Genomic DNA, 24605 nt, shown 5'->3' with positions numbered 1-24605 from the left:
CCACTGCTCATCTCCAATCACAATGAACACCGGTGTACCGCAAGGCTGTGTGATGAGCCCTTTCCTCTACTCCCTCTTCACCCACGACTGCAGACATGCTGATGGTTCCAACACCATCATTAAGTTTGCAGATGACACCACGGTGATTGGCCTCATCAGTGACAACACAACACAATGATAACATGGACTGAACCACCACTCACAACCACTTGCACTTTATATAGCCTCTGTAGAAATTATCCACATATCTCACTTATCTTAACTGCACTACTGTATAGTTCTGTGTAAATAATCATTCTGTACATACGATAATTTTTAATCCTACAACTGTTTATAACTTGCAGTCCCCATTTCTGTATAACTGTATATCTCAGATTTCTGTATAGTTTTTTTTTATTTCAGATTTATATCCTGTTCATATCCTGTACATAGCTTGTACTCACTACAGCCTGTACATACTTATAGTTATAGAACATTCACAACATACTTCATACCGTGTACATTATAACATACCATAATAGACCCATTCCTGTAATATACTTACATATCTATATTATTGCTAATATATATTGTAATATATCTATATCACTAAAGCACTTCTGGATGGATGCAAACTGCATTTCGTTGCCCTGTACCTGTGCATGTGCAATGACAATAAAGTTGAATTCTATTCTATTCTAAAACCAGAGCATAAATAGGCCATGCAGGAAACTGAATAGGAAGTTAAAAAAGCACATTGACCGTATGCAGTGTGTGCACATAGTTCCCAGTTATTGCATGACAACATTACAGCAACTATGGGAGGAGCTAAGCTGGCTAGCTTCACTGCTTCTCATGAGAAAGCAAGTTATCTTATTTCCCAAATATCTTGTTAAAATCTCTTAAAGAAAAGTGTGACAGGTTTTATTTTTATTTTTTATTTTTTTATCTTTAAGCAACTAATACATCGACTAAGCCATCAAACAAAATTCTTGAGGATTTGCTATTTGCTTTTCTTATCATGCTTTTTGCTTTTTAAGCTGTAGAGGCTGGTGAGAAACAGTATTCCATTTCAGGTAGGGTGTCACCATACGAAATTACAATAAACTTCTTGAGTTCTTGACTTATACAATTGTATGTATATATATATATATATATATATATATATATATATATATATATATATATATATATATATATATATATATGTGTGTGTGTGTGTGTGTGTGTGTGTGTGTGTGTGTGTGTGTGTGTGTATTGCTAGCATTTGTGACAACATAAACGGTTTGAAGATGTTAGAGCATTTTTTACATGAGTATTTTTTATAATAATAATAATAATAATAATAATAATAATAATAATAATAATAATAATAATAAAAAGAAAGTTTACAGAGTGACAAATTTAGGCATGAAATGATTAAGCTGTGTATTTCTCCCTGGTGTTTTAATGAGCTCTTTCTACACTGGACGCATTCATAATGAAGCAAAGCAAAGGAAATGCATTGGATTTTTTAAAATCTTTTCCTCCTGTGACCTAAGTTGTTGTTTGTGATGCATTTGTAATTTCTCCTACCGATTTGGGATTAGATGGACCTGATAAGTACCAAAGGTTAGCATTTCTTTCCAAGGTTTTTGTTTGTTTGTTTGTTTGTTTGTTTTAAAAATCATGGGGACAATTGTGTAACAAAGTATTAAACACTTCGTTGAGCAGAATGAAGGAGGAGGTGCAGAACAGCCTAAATGTAATGTCCCCATATGAGGACCCATGTTAAAAAAAAGTGTTTTCAGTCAGACTAAGATTGAATTTAGCACCAGTGCTTTTATTTTGTAAACTAAACATAAATTCAGTTTGTTCAAAATATGTGTGTATGATGCAACTTCTGGTTCTGGTATCTCTAGGCTGGTGTGGGAAAAGGACCAGCCGGTGACAGAGCTCTCTGAACTCTGGCAAGGTCAACCTTTGGGCATATATCAGGTGGCAGAGGCAGCCATAAACGTCTGTTTCTGGCCCAACGTTCACACTGTTGGTCATGATGAGGGGGCTGTTCGTGTTCGCTGCGCTGCTTGTGGCAGTTTTTGGCAAAGTGACATTTGAGGGGTAAGTGGACCTGTCGACTAAATCTAAGACTATCTACTAAGTAAAGACTAAAGTAAATCAGTGTTTTTGAGCAAACGTAGGCACTATCATCAGTTTCCTTAAGAAGAGTTATGAATTAGTCATGATTGAATTAATCAGTCATTAGCAATGCTTCTACTTCTTGGGTTTTGATATTGACCCAGGTGTCATCTATGTATCTGTAGCTGTGGCTAGCTGCTGTCCCTGTGAAAGACCAAGCGCTTTACTTTCAACCTTTTTTTACTTTCGGACACTCCCGATTGGAAAAAAAGAAAAGCTGCATCATACATTTTTTGATAAGGACACAAGGTTATGCATGTGTAGAGATCCAAAAACCAATATTTCAGCCTGCAAACTCACACAGATTGAAGTGTGGATCAGAGAACAGAATTCAGGTTTATGCTATCAGTCCCAGCAATGTGTGGAATGACAAACAGTTTTTTTCTCAAACTGAAAAATAGTTTATAGAGGAAACACTGGCAAGCAGTCTTTTATAACTTCCAACTTTATGAAGCTTAAGGCTTCTCACTTCCTGTTATTTAAAATAGTGCTGTATGTATGTAATTTATCCGACACCCCTCTGTTGCTACAGCATGAATAAAACCCTAAAATCTAAATTTTCTTGCAGTTTTACATAGTATATATACATAGTATGTGAAATAGCTAATATGCAGTGCCTAGAAAACCTGGACTGTTCCTGCATCCAGTTGATGCCTGCCGATGAGAACTGGTTGAGATACCTAAACTGATAACTCTGGTTTCACAATAAATGACTTTTTTCTGCACAAGCAAGATACGCTGAGTAGAAGGCCGTAAAACTTAGCTGTTTGCTGTTTGCAGGCACAAAGTGCTTCGAATTGTTCCCAAGGATGAAGTCCAGCTGTCTCTTATCAAGGATCTGGAGGAAATGATGGAGTTCGAGGTAATTTATCAGCCACTAAATGACATCACCAGCCACCACTGTTTAAAATAAACTTTAAAAAGAAGAAGAAAGAAGAAAACAAACAAAACCACAAATTTTTAAAAATGCCTTAATAGCTCTATTTTTTATCTTTATAAGTTTTCTAAATTGAGTAGAAACTTCTTTTGTATGCTTTGGTTAATATATTTTTGTTCTTTCAGCTGGATTTTTGGAGGGGGGTGACTACTGTGTCTAATCCCGTGGATGTCAGAGTTCCCTTCCATGTCTTGAAGTCAGTCAAAGATTACCTTGAGACACAGAACATTGACTACTCCGCCATGATTGAAGACCTCCAGGTTGCTTATAAGATCAGAATACACCCTGGAGTTTTTTCTGTTAATAGTTTTGCTCAGTAACTCTAATAGTATGAAATCTATCATTGTACTGCAGATGATTCTGGATAAGGAGCAGAAGGAGATGGCTGCTGCTCGTGTACCTCAGGCCAAAAACACTGATAGTTTCGACTTCGCTAACTACCACACCCTTGAAGAGGTAAGTACACAAAACTCCTCTGGCTACTGTTATCCAGTGAATAGATTGTAGCCAACTGTGTATTTTCTTTCACTAACCCATGCAAAGCAGTAAGAAAAAGCAAATAAACTCTTTGAAAGTTTTTTCAAATGTGCTAAATTTGTAATAAAATATAGCATACAAATATAGCATACTGAGTGTCAGGATCCCTCAGCTGTGACATTTTTCTTTCTGATGCTTCACACACTATTACCAGTATCTCCTTTTGTCTGATTAAAAGCTATCATCTTTGGCTAAGCAGCTTAACCTGATGCTTCATTCTATGCAGTGTTTTTGCTAGCGAGTGGCATGACTGACAAGGAAGGGCAAGGAAATGGACTTGCATTTTTATAGCAATTCTCTGGTCTTAGAGACCACTGAGAGTATTTAAGATTACAAGCAGTGTTGGGACTAACGCGTTATTAAGTAACGCGTTACAGTAACTACGTTATTATTGTGGTAACGAGCACGGTAACTAGTTATTATGCTAAAACCGGGAACGCGTTACTCGTACTAGCACTTTTAAGCTTGATCAGCTGTTGTTAGAATTTATTTAATATTAATTTCTAGTATCAGCTGATGTTTGCTGGAGCCACAGCTGTAAACCTGTTGGTCATGATATGGTTTGGATATGTGATGAGAGGGAAACATGAAGATGAAACCAGGAGATGTCCTTACTGAATCATCAGAGCTGTGATGGAGAAACAGGTTTACCTTTTAGTTAACATGAATGAGTTGAAGGGAAGTTATGAACTGTTTCTGAGAGACAAATAACACCAGGATCCTTTTCTAAGTAGCTGACAGCTGGTAACTGTGCAGGGACGGGTCTAGCAAAGTGTTGCCAGGGGTCCATGTAGGGCATTAACAGGGAAAGGGGGGCACAAAGAAATACTTTCTTATTCTCATTTAAAATGTCTCACTTTTAAAAAATAATTATCTGAGTCTTACAACAAACGATTGATAGATTGATACATATATACCATCAGAACAGTGTACATCACTGTCACAACAGTGTTTATTTTCATTCAAAGGCTTTATGATTTTTCCTATAATCTAGTCAAAATGCCCGGGACGATTTTTTTGTCCCAGTCCAGCCCTGTAAGCAGCTCATCTGCAGTCTGGTGTTACCTACATCTTCCTATTCAGAAGGCAGAATTTCCGAGTTCTGAGTACAATCGAAAGCACCACGACTGCAGTTTTTGTGTTGGATGTAAAAAGCAGGCCAGGATAGAATCAGGTGTGGGATTTCTCTCGTGGAAATGTGCACATTATTTTTTTCTTTCTATTGGTAGGTGGCACAGTGCAGTTGTGGCAAGTAAGCAAGCTAGAAGACTGGCAATCTTGCTGGGTATCCAGTTACGGAAGCAACACATAAACAAGAGAATTCTGAGTAAAACCAAAGTTACTTTCCCTAGTAACTAGTTACTCTGAAAGTAACGAGTAACTTGAAGTAACTGAGTTACTTTTGATAGAAGTAACTAGTAATGTAACTAAGTTACTAATTTAAAGTAACTTACCCAACACTGATTACAAGCCACATTTAACCATGCATTAATACAATGCCTTATACATTTTAAGAACCATTGTACCTCTCATTCATGGCCAATTTAGAATCATCAATTTACCTAACATATAGAGAGCATATCGAGAATATCTATAGGGAGGCCGTGCAAACACCCCAGTTGGGGTTCAAAGCAAGAACCTTATTGCTGTGCAGCGACAGTACTAACTACTGCACCAATCACTATGGGAGGAACTTACTTGTACTCTATCTGTTCATGTGAACAATGTCAATTACATTTTTGAAGCACAACAAAGGACATTTATTTCTAAAAGTATGGGGCCATGTACAGTGTGTAATGTGCCAACACTGGAAATTTGGTGCTCAATATTTCAGTGACATTTAAACTGAATGTTAATAGCAATCCTAGCATTTAGCATTTCCCTATTGATCTACATCATGTTGCAATCCCCATGACATTTGAGGCCAGACAGTGGTACAGAATCATGTCGCACTCAACTGATGCTTATGCATTATTGTGTCTTTCATTCAGATCTACAGCTTCCAGGACATGCTGGTGGCTGAGAATCCCAACTTTGTCAGCAAGATAGTGATTGGGCAGAGCTACGAAGGCCGTCCTCTTAATGTGCTCAAGGTAAAAAAAAAACAAACAAGCAAAACTACAACTGCACAATAGAGCTGAACGAACATTAAAATAAAAAAAAAGACAAAACCTCCTATACTCTTCTGGCAAGAGTTTTCACCCTCATGCTGCTCTTCATTTTTTATTTGTAATGAAGTTTGCTACTTTCCTTTCCTGTCTTGTAGTTCAGCACTGGTGGAACCAACCGTCCTGCCATCTGGATCGACACTGGAATCCACTCCAGAGAGTGGGTCACTCAGGCCAGCGGGCTATGGTTTGCTAAGAAGGTGGGTTTTTGTTTTTTTTTTTCATTTTCTTTAATAATATTATTAACATTTGTTGCTTTTGTCTGTGTCTCTGCCACTTCTCACAACTTACAGGTTGCACTGAATATTGTGTCCTCTGCTTTCCTGTCATTAGATTGTGACTGATTATGGAACGGATCCCGCCCTCACTGCAATCCTCAGTCAAATGGACATCTTCCTGGAGATTGCCACCAACCCTGATGGATACGCCTTCACCCACAGCAGTGTGAGTCTTTCATACTGTCTACTGTCTGATTTGTTTTAGAGTAATTTGCTGTACAACCAAATGTCTGTTTATAACCTTCATTTTACTTTTAAACATTTTTTTCAGGGCTTATCCCAATTAGCTTAAGCTGACAAGATGATACAGATGAATTAGTAATGGTGTATTTAGTCGGTTTTGCACAATGAATTAAATTTTGAGAGTCATATAGAATAAAATATCTTTCTTCAAGCAAAGACTAACATTACTGTTTCAGAATCGTATGTGGCGTAAGACCAGGAAGCCCAATCCTGGTTCTTCTTGTGTGGGAGTTGATCCCAATAGGAACTGGGATGCTGCTTTTGGAGGTAATATTTTCCCCTGCCATTCACTTGTATTTAAAGCCACTAACAGCCACTGTATGAGGTAATAATGATCATATGTGTGTGTGTGTGTGTGTGTGTGTGTGTGTGTGTGTGTGTGTGTGTGTGTGTGTGTGTGTGTGTGTGTGTGTGTGTGTGTGTGTGTGTGTATTGCTTATGTCTTTCATATTTTTACATTCTAATGCTTTACCACAGTGTCTGTTTGTCTGGTTTTCTTTATATTAATAAATAGAACCTGGTGCCAGCAGCAACCCCTGCTCAGAAACCTATCGTGGACCCAGTGCACACTCTGAGTCTGAGGTCAAGTCTATTGTGGACTTCGTGAAGTCTCATGGCAACATCAAGGCCTTCATCTCCATCCATTCCTACTCTCAGATGCTCATGTATCCCTATGGCTACAAAAGCACTCCTGCCAATGACGCGGCAGAACTGGTATAAAAAAGATCTTTCTGATTTAATTTCTTTCTTTAGAATTCTTATTTTTATGATAGTTCTTATATCTTCTTTGGGCTCTGTCAAAAGTCCTTATTAAAAAGTATGATAATATTCTTTCTACAGCACAAGGTGGCTCAAAAGGCCATCAGTGATCTAACCTCCCTGTATGGTACCAAATACACATACGGCAGCATCATTGACACTATCTGTAAGTTTAAGCAACACTACTTACCAGTACAGACTTCTTTTACATTATTTTGCCTAATAATGACCAGATATATGAATATTTCTCTTCTTTTCCTATAACTTTAATTTCTTCAAATGCAAATATAGTGGTATTAAATAGTGTATACAAAAAAAGTTGTGGCAGGGATCTCAAACTTGCTTTAAATTGTAGCCATTTGTATAAAAGTAAAACGACACAGGTCTGTACTTCAGACAGTTTTTTGGTGTTTATGAACCAACCAACCACCACTCATGCATAAGTATAAACTGTGCTAAAATTAAATGTACAAATGGTGCAAGGTTTTTTTTTTATTTATTTAAACATTATTGCCTTGAAATTAAAAGCTTTTTCAGGATCTCCATTTTTTTCTTTCTTTCTTTTTTTTTACAGTACCATTTCATTGTTTTAACAATGCCTATTTTAATTTTAGACCAAGCCAGTGGTAGCACCATTGACTGGACCTACGAACAGGGCATCAAGTACTCGTACACCTTTGAGCTGAGGGATGAGGGTCGCTATGGCTTCCTCCTTCCTGCATCTCAGATCATCCCCAACGCTCAGGAGACTTGGCTGGCTCTGATGTCCATCATGGATCACACCTCCAAGAACCCATACTAATCTGTGTGCGTGTATAAAAGTGGAAATCCTACATTTGGGAAATGTGCCCCCTTTTTTCCATCCTAAGAGTAATTCAAACCCATCACGATCGAGGGCTGTTCAAACTTTCTCAAAACCACAAGACAAATAAACACAATCCAAAATCAAAGCTGAATTTCTTTGTGATCCTGCTTGCACTGTAGCACATGCAGGCCTCAGGAGTGTCCCTACACTGTGTGCTGGGTTGCGTGCTTCTTTTATTATTTTTCTCAATGTAATGTGACTTTTCAGACGTTGCAAAGCGTAGCTGCAGCATCATTGCCAGCTGCTCAGCATACTGTATCGCCTTGGTCCCAGGGCACTACTGCATAAATAGGAGAGGCAGAATTAGAAAACATATCCCACCTGTGCCAGCCAGGCTCTCCACAGCCTCCCGAACCTTCCACTCCACCTCTCCCTCTGCAGCTGAGACACCACCACACACCACCATCCAACCCATGTATTTCATGCACTTTATGCCACTCACACAAAACTGCAGCGCCACCGTGATCATTGCAAAAAGGAAGATGAAACATTAGACATATACAGGAACTTTTGTGGTCAGCAGTTTATTTACATTTTGAGCTCCAGACAAAATATTTTCAAATTCTGAACTACGAAAACTGTTGCTTTTTTTATGGCAGGCCCGTGAATGCCGTCTGTTAATATATTCTGACAGATGAAAGAAAGCATTTAAATACATTTATTCCCCTGATAAATTCTATTAAAGCAACAACAATAATAATAAAACATGTAACAAAAATCTATTGATTGAGTTGCAAATTGTTCCACATGTCAATGCAATGAAGAGGCCTTTAAAAAGAATGCAGATCTTTCTGTTAATTATTTAGTTAATCGTATAGCTAGATAGCTTTCTACTGAAAAAGCTTATCTTGGGGTCAAGCTTGTCAGATATGACAAGATATGTCAGATATTTTTTTTTAGATGTACATATGAGCAATTTCAGGATGCTGATTAATGATCAATTTATCCACAGATTAATCAATAATGATGGACTTCCACATAATCCATGTAGTACGTCACAAGCTGTCTGTAAAAAAATAAAATGAAAAAAGCAAAAGAGTAATCTTCCCTTTTTTTCAAACTGGTCAGAACTTCACTGTGTCAAAATCCATGATGCAATCGTTCTTGTGAGTCAGCCAAAGATAAACATGTATAACCATGAACTTCAACAAGGCTGTGGCTTGATCACATGACTCTGCACACTTAAAAAGATGGTGTTAAACCCTGAACTGGTCGCACAATGCTGGCCACGATGAGGAAGCTCCTCGCATTCGCTGTGCTCTTTGTGGCTGTTCTTGGAAAAGAAACGTTTAATGGGTAAGTGGGCCAGCCCGAACCTCTCGCTGCTGTTGGAGTAGGGTGAAAGTCAGCTGTATACATGGGAATGTGTAAAAGCTGTGAGCATTAGAAGTAAAGTAAGGATGTGTTAAAAAATAATGACAGCAGCATTTTTGATTTAAACCACCCTGACTAGTCACTGCATTTAAAACAGCAACATATCTCCTGGGTGCACTTGTGCAATTTTTGCGTTTGAAAACTTTAATAGAGTACTGTCGCTATATTATATGTATATTTGTACATTTAATTATTTAAAGTGTAATGCTTCCCCTTTGATAACCTAATGCAATCAGCTGAACACTGGGAAGTCATGAATTCCCATTCAAAGCAGAATAGTTTTATTTAAAGAGCACCTTTCATACAAAATGGCAGCTTGAAAGAGCCTAGGACATTGGAAAACACTAACAACAACAACAACAACAACAACAACAAACGATAAACGACAATTTCTCACAGTTCAACTTTTGAAGAAGCAGCACCCACCAAGCTTGAGAAACCATTATTTCACCCTCACGGTAAAACAGTGTGGTTCTCTTTTTGCAGGCATCAGGTCCTTCGACTCGTTCCAAAGAGTGATGGCCATCTGTCTCTCATCAAGGACCTGCACAACATGATAGAGCAGGAGGTTATTTATCACCCATGACATCACTGTCAAGACAAATCTAAAAAAAATTTAAATAGAAAGAACAGATTCAGTTATGTCACATGACACGCCATTTTTTTTATGCCGAACCTTTTTTTCTAATAAACTGATTGCAATTCAACTCAGTTTGGGGAATAATGACTGTTTGTTCTTTTAGCTTGACATCTGGAGGGAAGTGAGTGATGTGGGCTTTCCTGTGGATATCAGAGTTCCAGTACATCAATTAAAGATGGTCAAACGTTACCTGAAAGCCTACGATATACAGTTCTCCACCATGATTAAAGACTTGCAGGTAGCGTATGACACCTGGAATCAACCTGGACTGACTCATGCACCTGGATTTGAGATTGAGAGTACCTCTCTGATAGAGGTCATATAACTATGCTACTGTCCTGCAGGTGTTGCTGGATGAGGAGCAAAAAGCAATGGAGTCTGCTTTAGCCCATGTCCCTGAGCCCAGAAACACTGATAACTTTGACTTTTCTAGCTACCACAACCTCAGTGAGGTCAGCAAACACTTTTCCTTTTCATAAGTAAAAAGTAAAAGGATAATTACAAATATTTTGAGACAGCAACTTTTTAAAAATAATTTTGACCTTAGTCTTGGCACTAAAGGTGATGAGTATTGTTTTTTTTTTCTTGGTTATATACAATAACATATGCAATATATTCTTATATGTCTGAGAATAGCAGGTATTGGAGCCCAGTGATTTTTGAAAAGGTGACGTTAACTGCTTATTATTGTTGTATGATTTTTTCAGACTTGCAAATAACTTTGTTACTCACTTATGTTTACCATATTTTTCTCAACATATACACTATATGGACAAAAATGTTTGGCCATTTCGCTCAATAGTTGAATTCAGGCGTTTTCATTCCAACTGTCACCAGCAGTGTTGGTCAAGTTACTTGAAAAAAGTAATCAGTAACTAATTACTGATTACTTCCCCCAAAAAGTAATCCCGTGACTTTACTGATTACTTATTTTCAAAAGTAATTAATTACTTAGTTACTTAGTTACTTTTTAAAAACACGATTTACAACCTGAATAGGTGATAAAGCGATAGATCTTTCAGCCCAATTCTACTTTTTCTACATAATCCATCATACAAAATGTAATCAAATGGAAAGGTCCCCTTTTAAAAGTTGTTTTATTGGTTTTAATCTTTTAAAAAATTGTTATTATATGCAACATTCTGACTTGAATAAATTAGTTTAACATTTAAACCTATTTTCTGCACATTCCAGCACATAAAATAAAATATGTTTTGTGTTTACACTCTTTCAAATAGATGCAAGTAAAACACAGCAGAAAATAAATAACATCAAAGACTCAGCGGTCCTTTTGCTCTATTTTCACCTGTATAGCAGGAGTAGGGTAGGCGGAGGTTTACCCTGGTGCAGGTGTGCTGCAGCGATCAGTGGAAGAATCTGCGAGTTTCTCTGTGAATTTCCCATTATGTCGTAGCTACTCGGTGCTTGCTCGGAAGTTTAGGGGGTTTTTTGCTGTAAAAAGAAGTTTTCTTCCCACGCACAACGGACACTAATGTTTTTGTCACTTTTTATGGAATCAAACTCAAAGTAAGGTCAGTACTTTCACGCTTTAAACGCACGGCATGCTCATACTCTCTCCCGCACTCGATATATTATCCATTGTTGATCTGCACACAGCTGTTGTCACCAATGTCGCACTCGCTTACGTCACTGTCATGAGACGTTCTTGCAAAAAAAAAATCACGGTTTTAGTAACGCAGTGTTCCTACAGGAAAGTAACGGTAATCTAATTACCGTTTTTGCAATAGTAATCCCTTACTTTACTTGTTACTTGAAAAAAGTAATCGGATTACAGTAATGCGTTACTGCCCATCTCTGGTCACCAGTGTATTAAATCAAGTGCCTAGCTGTGCAGTCTGCCTTTAAAACATTTGTGAGTTTGTAAAATGTCTTTCCTCCTAGATATTCTCTGTTGTGATAAGTGATAATATTGTAAAGAGGAAGCATTTAGGACCCATAGCAACTCAGCCACAAAGTGAAAGACCACATAAAGTCACAGAGTGGAGTATGTACAGCGGTCCCTCGCTACAACGCGGTTCACTTTTCGCGGCCTCGCTGTTTCGCAGATTTTTTGTGCAATTTTGCATGCTTTTGTTTTTGTTTTGTTTTTACAGTGCATTGTGTTCTGCGTCCTGATCGGCTGTAGACCATTGTCAATCAATCTCCGTGCCGTGTCTCCTGTACAGTACAGAATGCGTTCAGCTTGTCAGATTTGCATAAATCTTCGATCGCTAGCAGTGTGACTGAAGTGCTGTACTGTATGTTTGTAAGTTTTCTCCCCAACAAACATAACACTGTCGACGAAACATTTTGCACGGCCAAAGGCACCTGCGGTAGCACCCAAAAGACAGAGGAAGATGCTAACCATCGCACAAAAAGTTGGACTTATGAACATGCTAAAGGAAGGACCATAAGGCACACCGGATTATAAGGCCAATTAAGCGAAACCAAACAGTCAGATAAGTCAAACTTTACTCAACTCATTCTTCTTGCGTCCTCTACTTCCGTACCATTGACTCATTAATACTGAATTCTCTCGCAGCTGCTCTATTCCCATGTTCTGGACCTGGAAACAGGGTTTGATCTTTGGTTTCATTCTATAATACTGGACTTATTTTTCTATGAAGGTTTGAACTTTGAGAGTGTTTAAACAGGAGAGAAAAGTGTGAAAATGTTCACGCCTGTCTGAGAAAAGTGTATAAAGTGTCTAGTGACATCTAATAAATGTAAAAAATAAAATGAAATAATAATAATGATAAAGTTGGCTACTTCGCGGGTTTCACCTATCATTCACGGGTCATTTTAGAACGTATCTCCCGCGATAAACAAGGGACCACTGTATAACAATTACCTGGTGCTTATCTATTAAGACTTCACTTGTCTTTCAGATCTACTCCTTTCAGGACATGCTGGTGGCTGAGAACCCCAACTTGGTGAGCAAGATAGTGATTGGTCAGAGCTATGAGGACCGTCCCCTTAATGTGCTCAAGGTAAACCTGCTATTGAAAAAGAACTGAATGAATATCATGGCAATGAATGCATGCTCTTTAAAAAGAACAAACACCCTGTTATTACAACAAGTACCTTTAAATTTATTAGCCTTTAGAAATGGATGGATTATTATTGTAGGGCATTTACCTTATAATATAAAGCGCCTTGAGGTTGCTGTCGATGTTTTTTGGCAGTATATAAATATAAATGGAATTGAACTGAATTGAATGGCTAGCTGGGTGCATGGATGGATGGATGGACCTCATGCTTTCCTTTCCCATGTTTTAGTTCAGCACTGGTGGAACCAACCGCCCTGCCATCTGGATTGATACTGGAATCCACTCAAGAGAATGGGTCACCCAGGCCAGCGGACTATGGTTTGCCCAGAAGGTGTTTTGGCAGTCTGGCTATTAGCATCAATACTTTTTTTGTTGTTGTTTGATCTTCTCTGTCTCTTCAAATTCCAATAGCTAACTGATTACACTCAAAATTGTGTCCTTTTTATTTTTATTGTTAGATTGTGACTGATTTTGGACGTGACCCTAAACTCACCGCAGTCCTCAATCAGATGGACATCTTTCTGGAGATTGTGACCAACCCTGATGGCTACGCCTTCACCCACACCAATGTGAGTCTGTCATAGTTAGACTTTTCACATCATAGTTTCATTTTCAGGGACTGACATGAATTTGTTACATTTTTACAATATTATCTTCTATAAAAAAATAATAATTAGAAGAAACAAACAAACAAACAAAAACTAGCTGTTTAAACCCTGTAAAGTCCAGGACATCACAATGATTCTAACCCTAACTCTGTACTATCAGAAGGTGTAATATCCTATATATTTGTACAATCGCAGTGAGAGCTTGGTCTGTATTGACAGTAATACAGCAATAATTTAAAAAAAACAACAATTCCTGGCCGATATTGGACACCAGCACTGCTGTCCTCTGTCACAGTTTTTGTTCACAATTTATATGGACAGTTTAACTATCTTGGGGTCTTATGATGTGGGGTGAAACGGGAGGTTTACATATGAACTGGTGCAATCTGTTGTGGTGAAGAAGGAGCTGAGCTTAAAAATGAGGCTGCCACTCTATGTTTCCACCGTGGGCAGATTTATCTTAGTGATAGGCTGAGAAGCTCAGTCATTCACGAGGGGCTCAGCTACTGTGTTACCTGTCACATATACAGGATTTAGAATTTGCAGTTAAACAAATGAACATGTCTTTGGGTGGAAACTGGAGCAGAAACCAGCAAAAGTTGAAAATTGAGATCATACAAATTCCACACAGCATTGCCCGTAAAGTTCACACAAGGAATGTCCTTGGTGCACTCTAAAAACTAAAACTGACATTTACTTAAAATTTTTGAGGCAACACTTTTGCACTTAAAAATATTGAGTAGTTTCGAAACCAGTCAAATCTGTTCAATATACTTGATCAATTGAATATAACTAAAGCTTAAACATGTTAAGTTGAAATGAATAATTGTAGTTGTTACACAAACATGAAAAAATTGAGTAAATAACACTGACATGCTTGGTCAAAGTAACTGAAATAGAGATGGTCAGTTAATCCGAAATTTTGTTCCATTTACTTAATATTGTAAACTGAACGTAATTAAAATTGTACTTAATATTAAATATGGTAAATGGCCTGTATTTGTATAGCGCTTTACTTAGTCCCTATGGACCCCAAAGCACTTTACACTACATTCAGTCATTCACACTGAAGGTGTGTGTGAATCATTCAGTCATTCACACTGAATGTGAGTGTGAATCATTCAGTCATTCACACACACATTCACACACTGGTGATGGCAAGCTACATTGCAGCTACAGCTGCCCTGGGCACACTGACAGAGGCGAGGCTGCCGGACAGTGGCGCCACCAGGCCCTCTGACCACCACCAGTAGGCAACCAGTAGGCGACCGAGACTGTCGGTGCCGGGGCTTGAACCGGCAGCCTTCCTATTACAAGATGAACTGCCAACCTTTGAGCCACGATCTCTTGAGGACTCTTGATCACCCCCTAACTTTCAAATATGAATGTTATTGTATTTCACTGGTAGTCTAAGTCTAAAAAAACCAAACAACCTAATATGTAGTTGTGTTTTTCATAATACATGTATGAAAAATGACCACATGTTAAACATTTTTCCAAATGAAAATGTAATTTTCATAAACATGGCAATAACTCGAAATAAACAAGCACTAAAAAGACAAGAGCCTTTTCCCTTTTAGCTCAAAACCTTACATACTTGAAGGATAAATGGCAAACCAGGAGAGCAAACACAAAAGCTCAGAGTATTTAAAAAACAAAATGAACAAAACAATGAAAAAGGCTCATGGTACTCAATTACTCTACGATATCGTGTTTTACTTACACTTTTCAGTTGTAGTTGCTGACAATAAATAATATTGATTTGAATAATTAATGATTTTGGTACAAGATACTGATGAGTATAGATACCTATTTCTTTTGATTCAATTTTAAACAAAAATATTAAGTACATGCAAAGAAGGTATTCTGTGAACCACATGCTGAATTTTTGTCTGAGATAAATGTAAATGAATACCTTAATTTAACACAAACATATAAGTTAACATTTTAGACATTTATTTCAACTTATCAAACTCAAATAATTACTAAAAGAATATTCATAGATTTTATCAGGCTCATCTAACTTATACTGTATTTATAGTGATATTTACTAAGCCTCTGAATTACTTTTTAGAGTGTGTGAGGCAACAGTCTTAACCACTGCACCATAGTAGTTGATGACTGAATGGATAATGGATGTGTTTATTTAAAGTTAAATCAAAGCTTAACGTAAATATACCTAACAATTAAACTAATAACCCACACATATTGGGATGCTTTGATGTTTCCAGTCCCGTATGTGGCGTAAGACCAGAAAACCTAATCCCGGGTCCCTTTGTGTTGGTGTTGATCCCAACAGGAACTGGAAAGCTGGTTTTGGAGGTATATCTTTTATCTAAATATGCATGTATTCATGTTTTCATGTAACAGGTTATTGCAGTTTTACTTTTACTGTGAATACATTTTAGAGCGAGGCATTCCTGACTTCCTCAGTATTGTTCTTCAAAAAATTTGAACTTTAGTAACATCACCTTTTTTCCAGCCTCAAGATGGAAACAAATAAATCAATACATTAGTAAAACCCCACAGACAAAGAGAAAGTGACTTTAAAAAGTATTTCTTAGTTTTGTCTTTCTTGTCTTTTTGTACAAATTATCAGCAAATACACACAAATAATGAAGTATTGTAAATAATAGAGTACTAGTAAATGTTTGGACAATGCATATAATTTTTTCTTTATTTTGATTAACAACAATGTCTTTGCAGCAAATTACAACATATAGTTCAGTATGTACTACAGTACTGTGCAATTCATTCTTCATATTTTTGTAGGAAAGTGGGAAATAGGTGCAGTGATTTATTGAACACACACTATGCGGACATACAGTATATATGGTAAAAACAACTTAAAGATTAATATTTGGTATGACTGCCATCACTGTTTAACACAGTATGACATTTCTTAGCCAAAGTTTCTTGTAATTTCTTTAAGTGGTCTTGAGGAATAGTTCCTGCTTCTATTTTTTAATGGGTTTTCAATATACCTTTCCAATTTGACCATTTCTGCTGTGATTTTAATGAATTATGAACTGAAAGGTCAAGTGCATCTCTCATGTCCTATGTCAGGTCTTTGCTTGATTTCTTCCTGTTTCAGATATTGTTCATCAGATTTTATATATATATATATATATATATATATATATATATATATATATATATATATATATATCACCCAGCACGCCCCCGCGGGCGGTTTATCCTTCAAGCTCGGGTCCTCTACCAGAGGCCTGGGAGCTTGAGGGTCCTGCGCAGTATCTTAGCTGTTCCCAGGACTGCGCTCTTCTGGACAGAGATCTCCGATGTTGTTCCCGGGATCTGCTGGAGCCACTCGCCTAGCTTGGGAGTCACCGCACCTAGTGCTCCGATTACCACGGGGACCACCGTTACCTTCACCCTCCACAACCTCTCGAGCTCTTCTCTGAGCCCTTGGTATTTCTCCAGCTTCTCGTGTTCCTTCTTCCTGATATTGCTGTCATTCGGAACCGCTACATCGATCACTACGGCCGTCTTCTTCTGCTTGTCTACCACCACTATGTCCGGTTGGTTAGCCACCACCATTTTGTCCGTCTGTATCTGGAAGTCCCACAGGATCTTAGCTCGGTCATTCTCCACCACCCTTGGGGGCATCTCCCATTTTGACCTCGGGACTTCCAGGTTATACTCGGCACAGATGTTCCTGTACACTATGCCGGCCACTTGGTTATGGCGTTCCATGTATGCCTTGCCTGCTAGCATCTTGCACCCTGCTGTTATGTGCTGGATTGTCTCTGGGACATCTTTACACTACCAGGCTATACAGCAATGACATTGGAATGTCGTTCGGACTGGAGAAGTGTAGTCGGATGGTAACAAAGAGAGGGAAGGTAGTCAGAACTGAGGGGATTGAACTACCAGAAGGCAACATTGCAGACATAGAGGACAGTTACAAGTACTTGGGGATCCCACAGGCGAATGGGAACCATGAAGAGGCCGCTAGAAAAGCTGCAACCACCAAGTACCTGCAGAGGGTCAGGCAAGTCCTGAGGAGTCAGCTGAATGGTAAGAACAAGATCCGGGCCATCAACACGTACGCCCTGCCCGTGATCAGGTACCCTGCTGGGGTAATAGGCTGGCCAAAGGAGGAGATAGAAGCCACTGACATAAAGACAAGAAAGCTCCTTACCATGCATGGAGGGTTTCACCCCAAGTCCAGCACCCTGAGGCTGTACGCTAAGCGGAAGGAAGGGGGCCGGGGACTGGTGAGTGTCAGCACCACAGTCCAGGATGACACAACGAACATCCAAGAATACATTGGGAAGATGGCCCCAACTGTCCGAGTGCTCAGTGAATACCTCAGGCAGCAGAAACCCAAGAAAGAGGAGGGAGACGAGGAACCATCATGGAAGGACAGGCCCCTGCACGGTATGTACCACCGGCAGATAGAGGAGGTGGCTGATATCCAGAAATCCTACCAGTGGCTGGACAAAGCTGGACTGAAAGACAGCACAGAGGCACTAATCATGGCAGCACAAGAACAAGCTCTGAGTACAAGATCCATAGAGGCTGGGGTCTATCACACCAGACAAGACCCCAGGTGCAGGCTGTGTAAAGATGCCCCAGAGACAATCCAGCACATAACAGCAGGGTGCAAGATGCTAGCAGGCAAGGCATACATGGAACGCCATAACCAAGTGGCCGGCATAGTGTACAGGAACATCTGTGCCGAGTATAACCTGGAAGTCCCAAGGTCAAAATGGGAGATGCCCCCAAGGGTGGTGGAGAATGACCGAGCTAAGATCCTGTGGGACTTCCAGATACAGACGGACAAAATGGTGGTGGCTAACCAACCGGACATAGTGGTGGTAGACAAACAGAAGAAGACGGCCGTAGTGATCGATGTAGCGGTTCCGAATGACAGCAATATCAGGAAGAAGGAACACGAGAAGCTGGAGAAATACCAAGGGCTCAGAGAAGAGCTCGAGAGGATGTGGAGGGTGAAGGTGACGGTGGTCCCCGTGGTAATCGGAGCACTAGGTGCGGTGACTCCCAAGCTAGGCGAGTGGCTCCAGCAGATCCCGGGAACAACATCGGAGATCTCTGTCCAGAAGAGCGCAGTCCTGGGAACAGCTAAGATACTGCGCAGGACCCTCAAGCTCCCAGGCCTCTGGTAGAGGACCCGAGCTTGAAGGATAAACCGCCCGGCGGGAGCCCCTCTTCAGAGCCAGTTTCATCATAGCATTCAAATAAGTGATAGGGCTTTACAAAATATATATATACATATATACACACACACACACACACATATATATATATATATATATATATATATATATATATATATATATATATATATATGTATGTATGTGTATATATATATATATATGTGTGTGTGTGTATATATATATATATATATATATATATATATATGTATGTATGTGTATATATATATATATATGTATGTATGTGTATATATATATATATATATATATATATATACACATACATACATATACATATATATATATATATATATATATGTATGTATGTGTATATATATATATATGTGTGTATGTATATATATATATATGTGTGTGTGTATATATATGTATATATATATTTTGTAAAGCCCTATCACTTATTTGAATGCTATGATGAAACTGGCTCTGAAGAGGGGCTCCCTGGAAAAGGCAAAGGAATAAGGCTGACCTCTGTTGCAAAGGATAAGTTCATTGGCAATATCAGCCATAATTTTACAATTACTGTAAAAGCACAGACCAGCTCAGATTAGAGCACACATAAGGATTTTCCAGAGTTTCTTTTTGTGATTCATGCCACGCAAATAAATCCTAGCTGAGAGAACCAAGTGCTGCTTAAGCTAAAAATACAAGAAAGAAAATTAGGCCAATGGAAACTTAGACCTTGAACGGTCCATTCTATGACCAAAGTACCAGCAGGAAACAGCACTGTATCATGTGAGCTAGCCCTTACAAAACACCTAACTTTAATCCATATGAAACTTTTTGGGATGAGCTGGACCAGAGAGCAAAGGGAAAGGAGTCAAGAAGTGCATGTATTTGAATTCCTTCATGACTGTGGGAAAAATATGTGAGATGACATTGTCATTGTTTTTTTTTCAGGGGGAATAGTTACTTATTTGTTTATTTAGTTAGTCAATTGGTTTTGATATATTCAGCTTTGTTTTAGTATTTTATTTAAAAAAAATTTAAAATAATTTACAATATGAAAATGGCACTGAATTTATTAATGGATGAAAATGTGTCTAAGTTTTGGTGTTTTTGCAGAGTATTCTATACCAGGTTTTAAAGCCCATTAAACTTAGGATGTGACCCAAATTTAGACGTTTTTAAGATAGTTTCTTTTTTTTCTGTTTTATCATCATGTGTAGGACCTGGTTCCAGTGGCAACCCCTGTTCACAGACCTATCATGGACCCAGAGCTCAGTCTGAGTCTGAGGTCAATTCCATTGTGAGATTTGTGAACTCTCACAACATTAAGGCCTTCATCTCCATCCACTCCTATTCTCAGTTGCTCATGTTTCCCTATGGCTACACCAGGACTCCGATCAAGGACTATACTGAGCTGGTAAAAAAATAAATAAAGAAAAGAAAACCTTAAAAATGTTTTCATGATCAAACTGGGTCTAGTACCAGTCATTTAACCTCTTAGACCTTGTGTTTGCCTGTAATGTAAACATGTATAACATTAATTTGAAAAAGTTTGATGGAAGTCTCTTGATATAGGATAACCTAGCACAAAAGGCTGTCACTGATCTGGCATCCCTGTATGGTACTTCCTACAAATTTGGTAGCATCATCAACGCCATCTGTAAGTGTCTGCAAAACATCTTAAAAGGGAGACATGTTTGACCACACTGAATATTTATGTTTTTTTCTTGCTCGCTTTTGTCTTACAATATGACTGGTGAAAGGAAAACACTTACCAATCAAAACTACTACTACTTGTGTTCTACTGCTATCAAAATCAAAATGTAAAGTAATTATTAGATATTGAAAACTAGTGACTTAGCCATCAAAAAATCCCTGTTTTGTACTTATGGTAAAACTGCTTGTTTGTAGACCAAGCCGGTGGTGGGAGCATTGACTGGGCTTACAACCAGGGAATCAAGTACTCGTACACCTTTGAGCTGAGGGACACTGGCCGCTATGGCTTCCTCCTCCCTGCATCTGAGATCATCCCCACCGCTCAGGAGACTTGGCTGGCTCTGATGACCATCATGGATCACACCCTCAAGAACCCATACTGATCTGTGTACAAATATAACCACTTAAGCATCATCTTCAAGACTAAAATCACAGTTGTTATATTCAGTGGATTTTTAGCCATTGTGAAAGTTACAAAGAAATAAATGATCATGCATTGAAATTGGTACTTCCATGTATTATGATTTAATTTAGATTCTATTGCACAAATACAGTATTTATGCAAGATTTATCTTTTTTTTTTTTTTTTTTTTACAATTACTAAAGGCAGTATTGAACCTTTTTTTAAACTACATTTTACATTTACAGTGGTGTGAAAAAATGTGTTTGCCCCCTTTCCAATTTCCTATTTTTTGTATGTTTGTCACACGTTATTGTTTCAGATCATCAAACAAATTTAAATATTAGACAAAGTTAACACAAATAAAGACAAAATGCAATTTCTAAATGAAGGTGTTTAATATTAAGGGGTTAAAAAATGAAAATCCACATAGTCATATCCTTTGAACTCGAGTCTATCACTAAGGCTGATTATGTGTGCACCGCTACTATGTCCGGTCAGTTAGCCATCACCATTTTGTCTGTAACTGGAAGTTCCACAGGATCTTAGCTCGGCCATTCTCAACAACACTAGGGGGTATATCCCATTCTTGTCATGGATCGCTGTGTGGCAGGCAGGAGGAGGACCCAAATTGCAAAACTCACAGACTCGGGGATGAACTCAAAAATCACAGCTTTAATGCTGGAGAGGCAGAACGTAGGAAATACAAAACTTAAACTGGGAACCATAAACTAACACTCGCAGAGAGACACAGGGAAATCCACGCAGCATGAGGGAGAACACGACACAAAACTGAGGGAGATGCAGACATAAATACACAGAGGGTTAACGAGGGAAGTGGGAGCACACGGGGAACACAGGTGACACTGATAATCATAACAAGACACAGCAGGAGTGAACACCACACTGGCGGGAGACGGGCAAAGTAAAACAGGAAGTACAGAGGTTCAGACAGGAGGAGAGAGAGCACGGGGAAAACACAGACATAACGGGCTGGGGAAAACATAGAATAAACACAAAGAGAGATGAGGGCTCATGAATACACAGAGGGGCACACAGGGGGTAAGAGTCACGAAGGGAAAACACTTAGGGAACAACACACCAGGGCAACTCAGGAAACATGGCCTAAATAAGGAACAAAATACAAAAATACATGAAAACTAAGAATACTGGGCCAACATGGCCCAGGACCATGACAATTCTGACCTTGGGATTTCCAGACCATACTTGGGACAGATGTTCCTGTATATTATGCCAGCCTCCAGTTATGGAGGTCCATGTATGTCCTGCCTGCTAGCATCTTGCACCCTGCTGTTATGTGCTGAACTGTCTCTGGGCCATTGTTGCACACCCTGCACCCAGGGTCTTGGCCGATGTGGTAGAGCACAGACTCTGTTCATCTTGTGCTATAGAGTTTGTTCCTGTGCTGCCATAATTCGTGCCTCTGTGTTGTCTTTCAGTCCAGCTTTGTCCAGCCACTGGTAGGAATTCTGGATTTCAGCCATTCCTCCTATCTTACGGTGGTACATACTGTGCAGTAGGACCTGTCTTCCATGATGGTTCCCCCCTTTGCTCCTCTTGTTTCTCAGGTTTATGCTGCCTGTGATGTTCACTAAGCACACGGTCAGCTGTGGCAAACTTCCTGATGTACTTTTTTTTCTGATCCTGGACAGTGGTTCTGATACTCATTAGTTCTTAGTGAGTGACGTCTCATGATGCTGGATTTGGGGTGAAACCCTCCATACATGATAAGGACTTTCTCGTCTTTCTCGTCACCTCCTTTGGCAAGCTTATTATCCCAGCAGAGTACCTGATGACAAGCAGGGTGTAGGTGTTAATTGCGCAGATTTTGTTCTTTGCATGCAACTGACTCCTCAGGACTTCCCTTATTCTCTGGAGGTATTTGGTGGATGCAGCTTTCCCAATAGCTGCTTTAGTGTTCCTATTTGCCTGTGGGCTTCCCAGATACTTGTAGCTCCCCTCAGTGTCTGCAATGTTGCCTTCTAGTAGTACAATCCCACCCCAGTGGGTGCAGGAGGGATTCTTGGAGAAGACCCATTTTATTTCCCAACAAAGATGACATCTCTTGGTCAACCTTCAAACACTGCTATCCTGTGTGATGATATTACACAATCCAATAAACTGCTTGTTTTGATAAATCAAATTAAAAACAATTAAGAGAAAAGTATGTCATAGCTGACAGCGTCAGATGCCTTTTTAGGTCAAGAAACGCTGCCCCCACAACACTATCATCATCTAAAAATTATTTAATATTTTCAACAAAGTAGAAATTTGCAGTTTCTGTAAAACATTTTAGTCTAAAACCAAACTTCCCAGAGGAACCCACCTGAGGGATTAATAAAGTTCTATCTTATCTTATCTATACTGGATGAAGATGTCGCTTAGTCTCTAATTGATCAACTGTATGTAGCGACACTTTTCTCAAGTATCTTCGACAGAACAGGAAGTATGGAAATTGGATCATAGTTGCATATCAAATCATTGTCCTCTCCTTTAAAAACTGGAGTAATTAATACCCCTTTCCATTCATTTTCATCTTCTATTTCTAACTGACAAATTTTAAAGCTGTAAATGTCAGTAAATTCCTGTATCTTTTAATGAAACAACCTTTATCTGTAATAACTATACCATTTAAATTTTTCCTTAATTTCCTTCCGACTCGATGATCTATTTATTAATTTATTTAAGTGATTCCAAAGTGAAATATTATGATCTTTAGCTTTTTCCATAAGAGCAGTGCAATATAAAGCTTTAGCTTTACATAATTTCAGGACTACTTTATTTCTCAGGCTTTTATATATCATGTGATCAGTGTTGATTTCGGTAGTCAATGCTGTTTTTAAAGCAAAATCTTATTTCTGTTTAAGTTTGTGTACTTCACTATTCAATCATGGTAAAGCTGTCTCCCTTTGCTTGCATTTGATGTTTTTTGTTTGTATATATTTAATTGTTATTTCACTCAAAACGTCATCATGGAATAACAACACAGATCCAAATTATCTATTGATGTAATATGATCGCAATTAATATTTGCAAGGTCATGTTCACATTTTGCAATTTCAGACAGAAATAATCATCTTTACTTGGTCAGAGTTTTTGGCACAAAAATACAGTCAGGAGTACATACCCTGCACGGTATGCACCACTGTCAGATAGGAGTGGTTGACATTCCTACCAGTGGCTGGACTGAAAGACAACACAGAGGCACTAATCATAGCAGCACAGCAACAAACTCTAAGCACAAGATGAACAGAGTCTGTGCTCTACCACATCGGCCAAGACCCCGGGTGCAGGGTGTGCAACAATGACCCGGACACAATTTAACACATAACAGCAGGGTGCAAGATGCTATCAGGCAGGACATACATGAGGCACTTTAGCCAAGTGGTTAGCATAGTATACAGAAACATCGGTGAGGAGTATGGCCTGGAAATCCCGAGGTTAAAATAGAATACGTCACCTAGGCTAGTTGTATGAGGTGATGTTCCATGTGCCACATGCCAATTTTGGAAACCGGGGATCAGAGGCCCAGGACTTCCACCTCTGACTGCCGCCCCATTCACAAATCACTGATCCCCTATGTCCACTCTTCTGGGGTAGTTGACTCACAGCAGGACTGACCCAAGTAGTTTCTTCAGGCTCAGCTCGGCCAGGCCCCATGGGCCAAGGCCCAAGCACCTAATGCTT

The 24605-nt window shown here is 38.9% G+C and overlaps 2 protein-coding genes across 3 annotated transcripts; both read left to right on the top strand.

The window, feature by feature from the left end:
* Positions 1-1880: 1880 nt before the first annotated feature.
* On the top strand, positions 1881-8029 carry LOC147325190 (carboxypeptidase A1-like). Its single transcript, XM_086299575.1, has 11 exons — positions 1881-2079; positions 2938-3019; positions 3220-3354; positions 3449-3550; positions 5623-5724; positions 5898-5999; positions 6133-6243; positions 6497-6587; positions 6835-7034; positions 7161-7245; positions 7694-8029. Exons 1-11 carry the CDS (start codon positions 2012-2014, stop codon positions 7879-7881), a joined length of 1266 nt encoding a protein of 421 aa, XP_086155701.1. The 5' UTR covers positions 1881-2011; the 3' UTR covers positions 7882-8029.
* Positions 8030-9106: 1077 nt separating this feature from the next.
* Positions 9107-21250, top strand: LOC147325189 (carboxypeptidase A1-like). 2 transcript variants are annotated; one of them, XM_086299572.1, is made up of 11 exons: positions 9107-9240; positions 9805-9886; positions 10062-10196; positions 10303-10410; positions 12847-12948; positions 13238-13339; positions 13467-13577; positions 15848-15938; positions 20002-20198; positions 20357-20441; positions 20693-21245. In XM_086299572.1, exons 1-11 carry the CDS (start codon positions 9164-9166, stop codon positions 20878-20880), a joined length of 1278 nt encoding a protein of 425 aa, XP_086155698.1. In that variant the 5' UTR covers positions 9107-9163; the 3' UTR covers positions 20881-21245. The 2 variants fall into 2 exon arrangements, with proteins under 2 accessions (XP_086155698.1, XP_086155699.1); XM_086299573.1 differs by lacking the exon at positions 10303-10410 and having other exon boundaries at positions 20693-21250.
* Positions 21251-24605: the final 3355 nt, after the last annotated feature.

The sequence above is a fragment of the Aulonocara sp. 'chitande type north' Nkhata Bay genome, linkage group LG7, assembly GCF_057382095.1.
Source record: "Aulonocara sp. 'chitande type north' Nkhata Bay isolate Kocher_YH1m ecotype deep benthic linkage group LG7, A_spYH_male_GT1.1, whole genome shotgun sequence".
In the NCBI taxonomy this organism is placed as follows: domain Eukaryota; kingdom Metazoa; phylum Chordata; class Actinopteri; order Cichliformes; family Cichlidae; genus Aulonocara; species Aulonocara sp. 'chitande type north' Nkhata Bay.
Note: the sequence above shows the minus strand (reverse complement) of the source record. Positions and strands in the feature narration are given on the sequence as shown.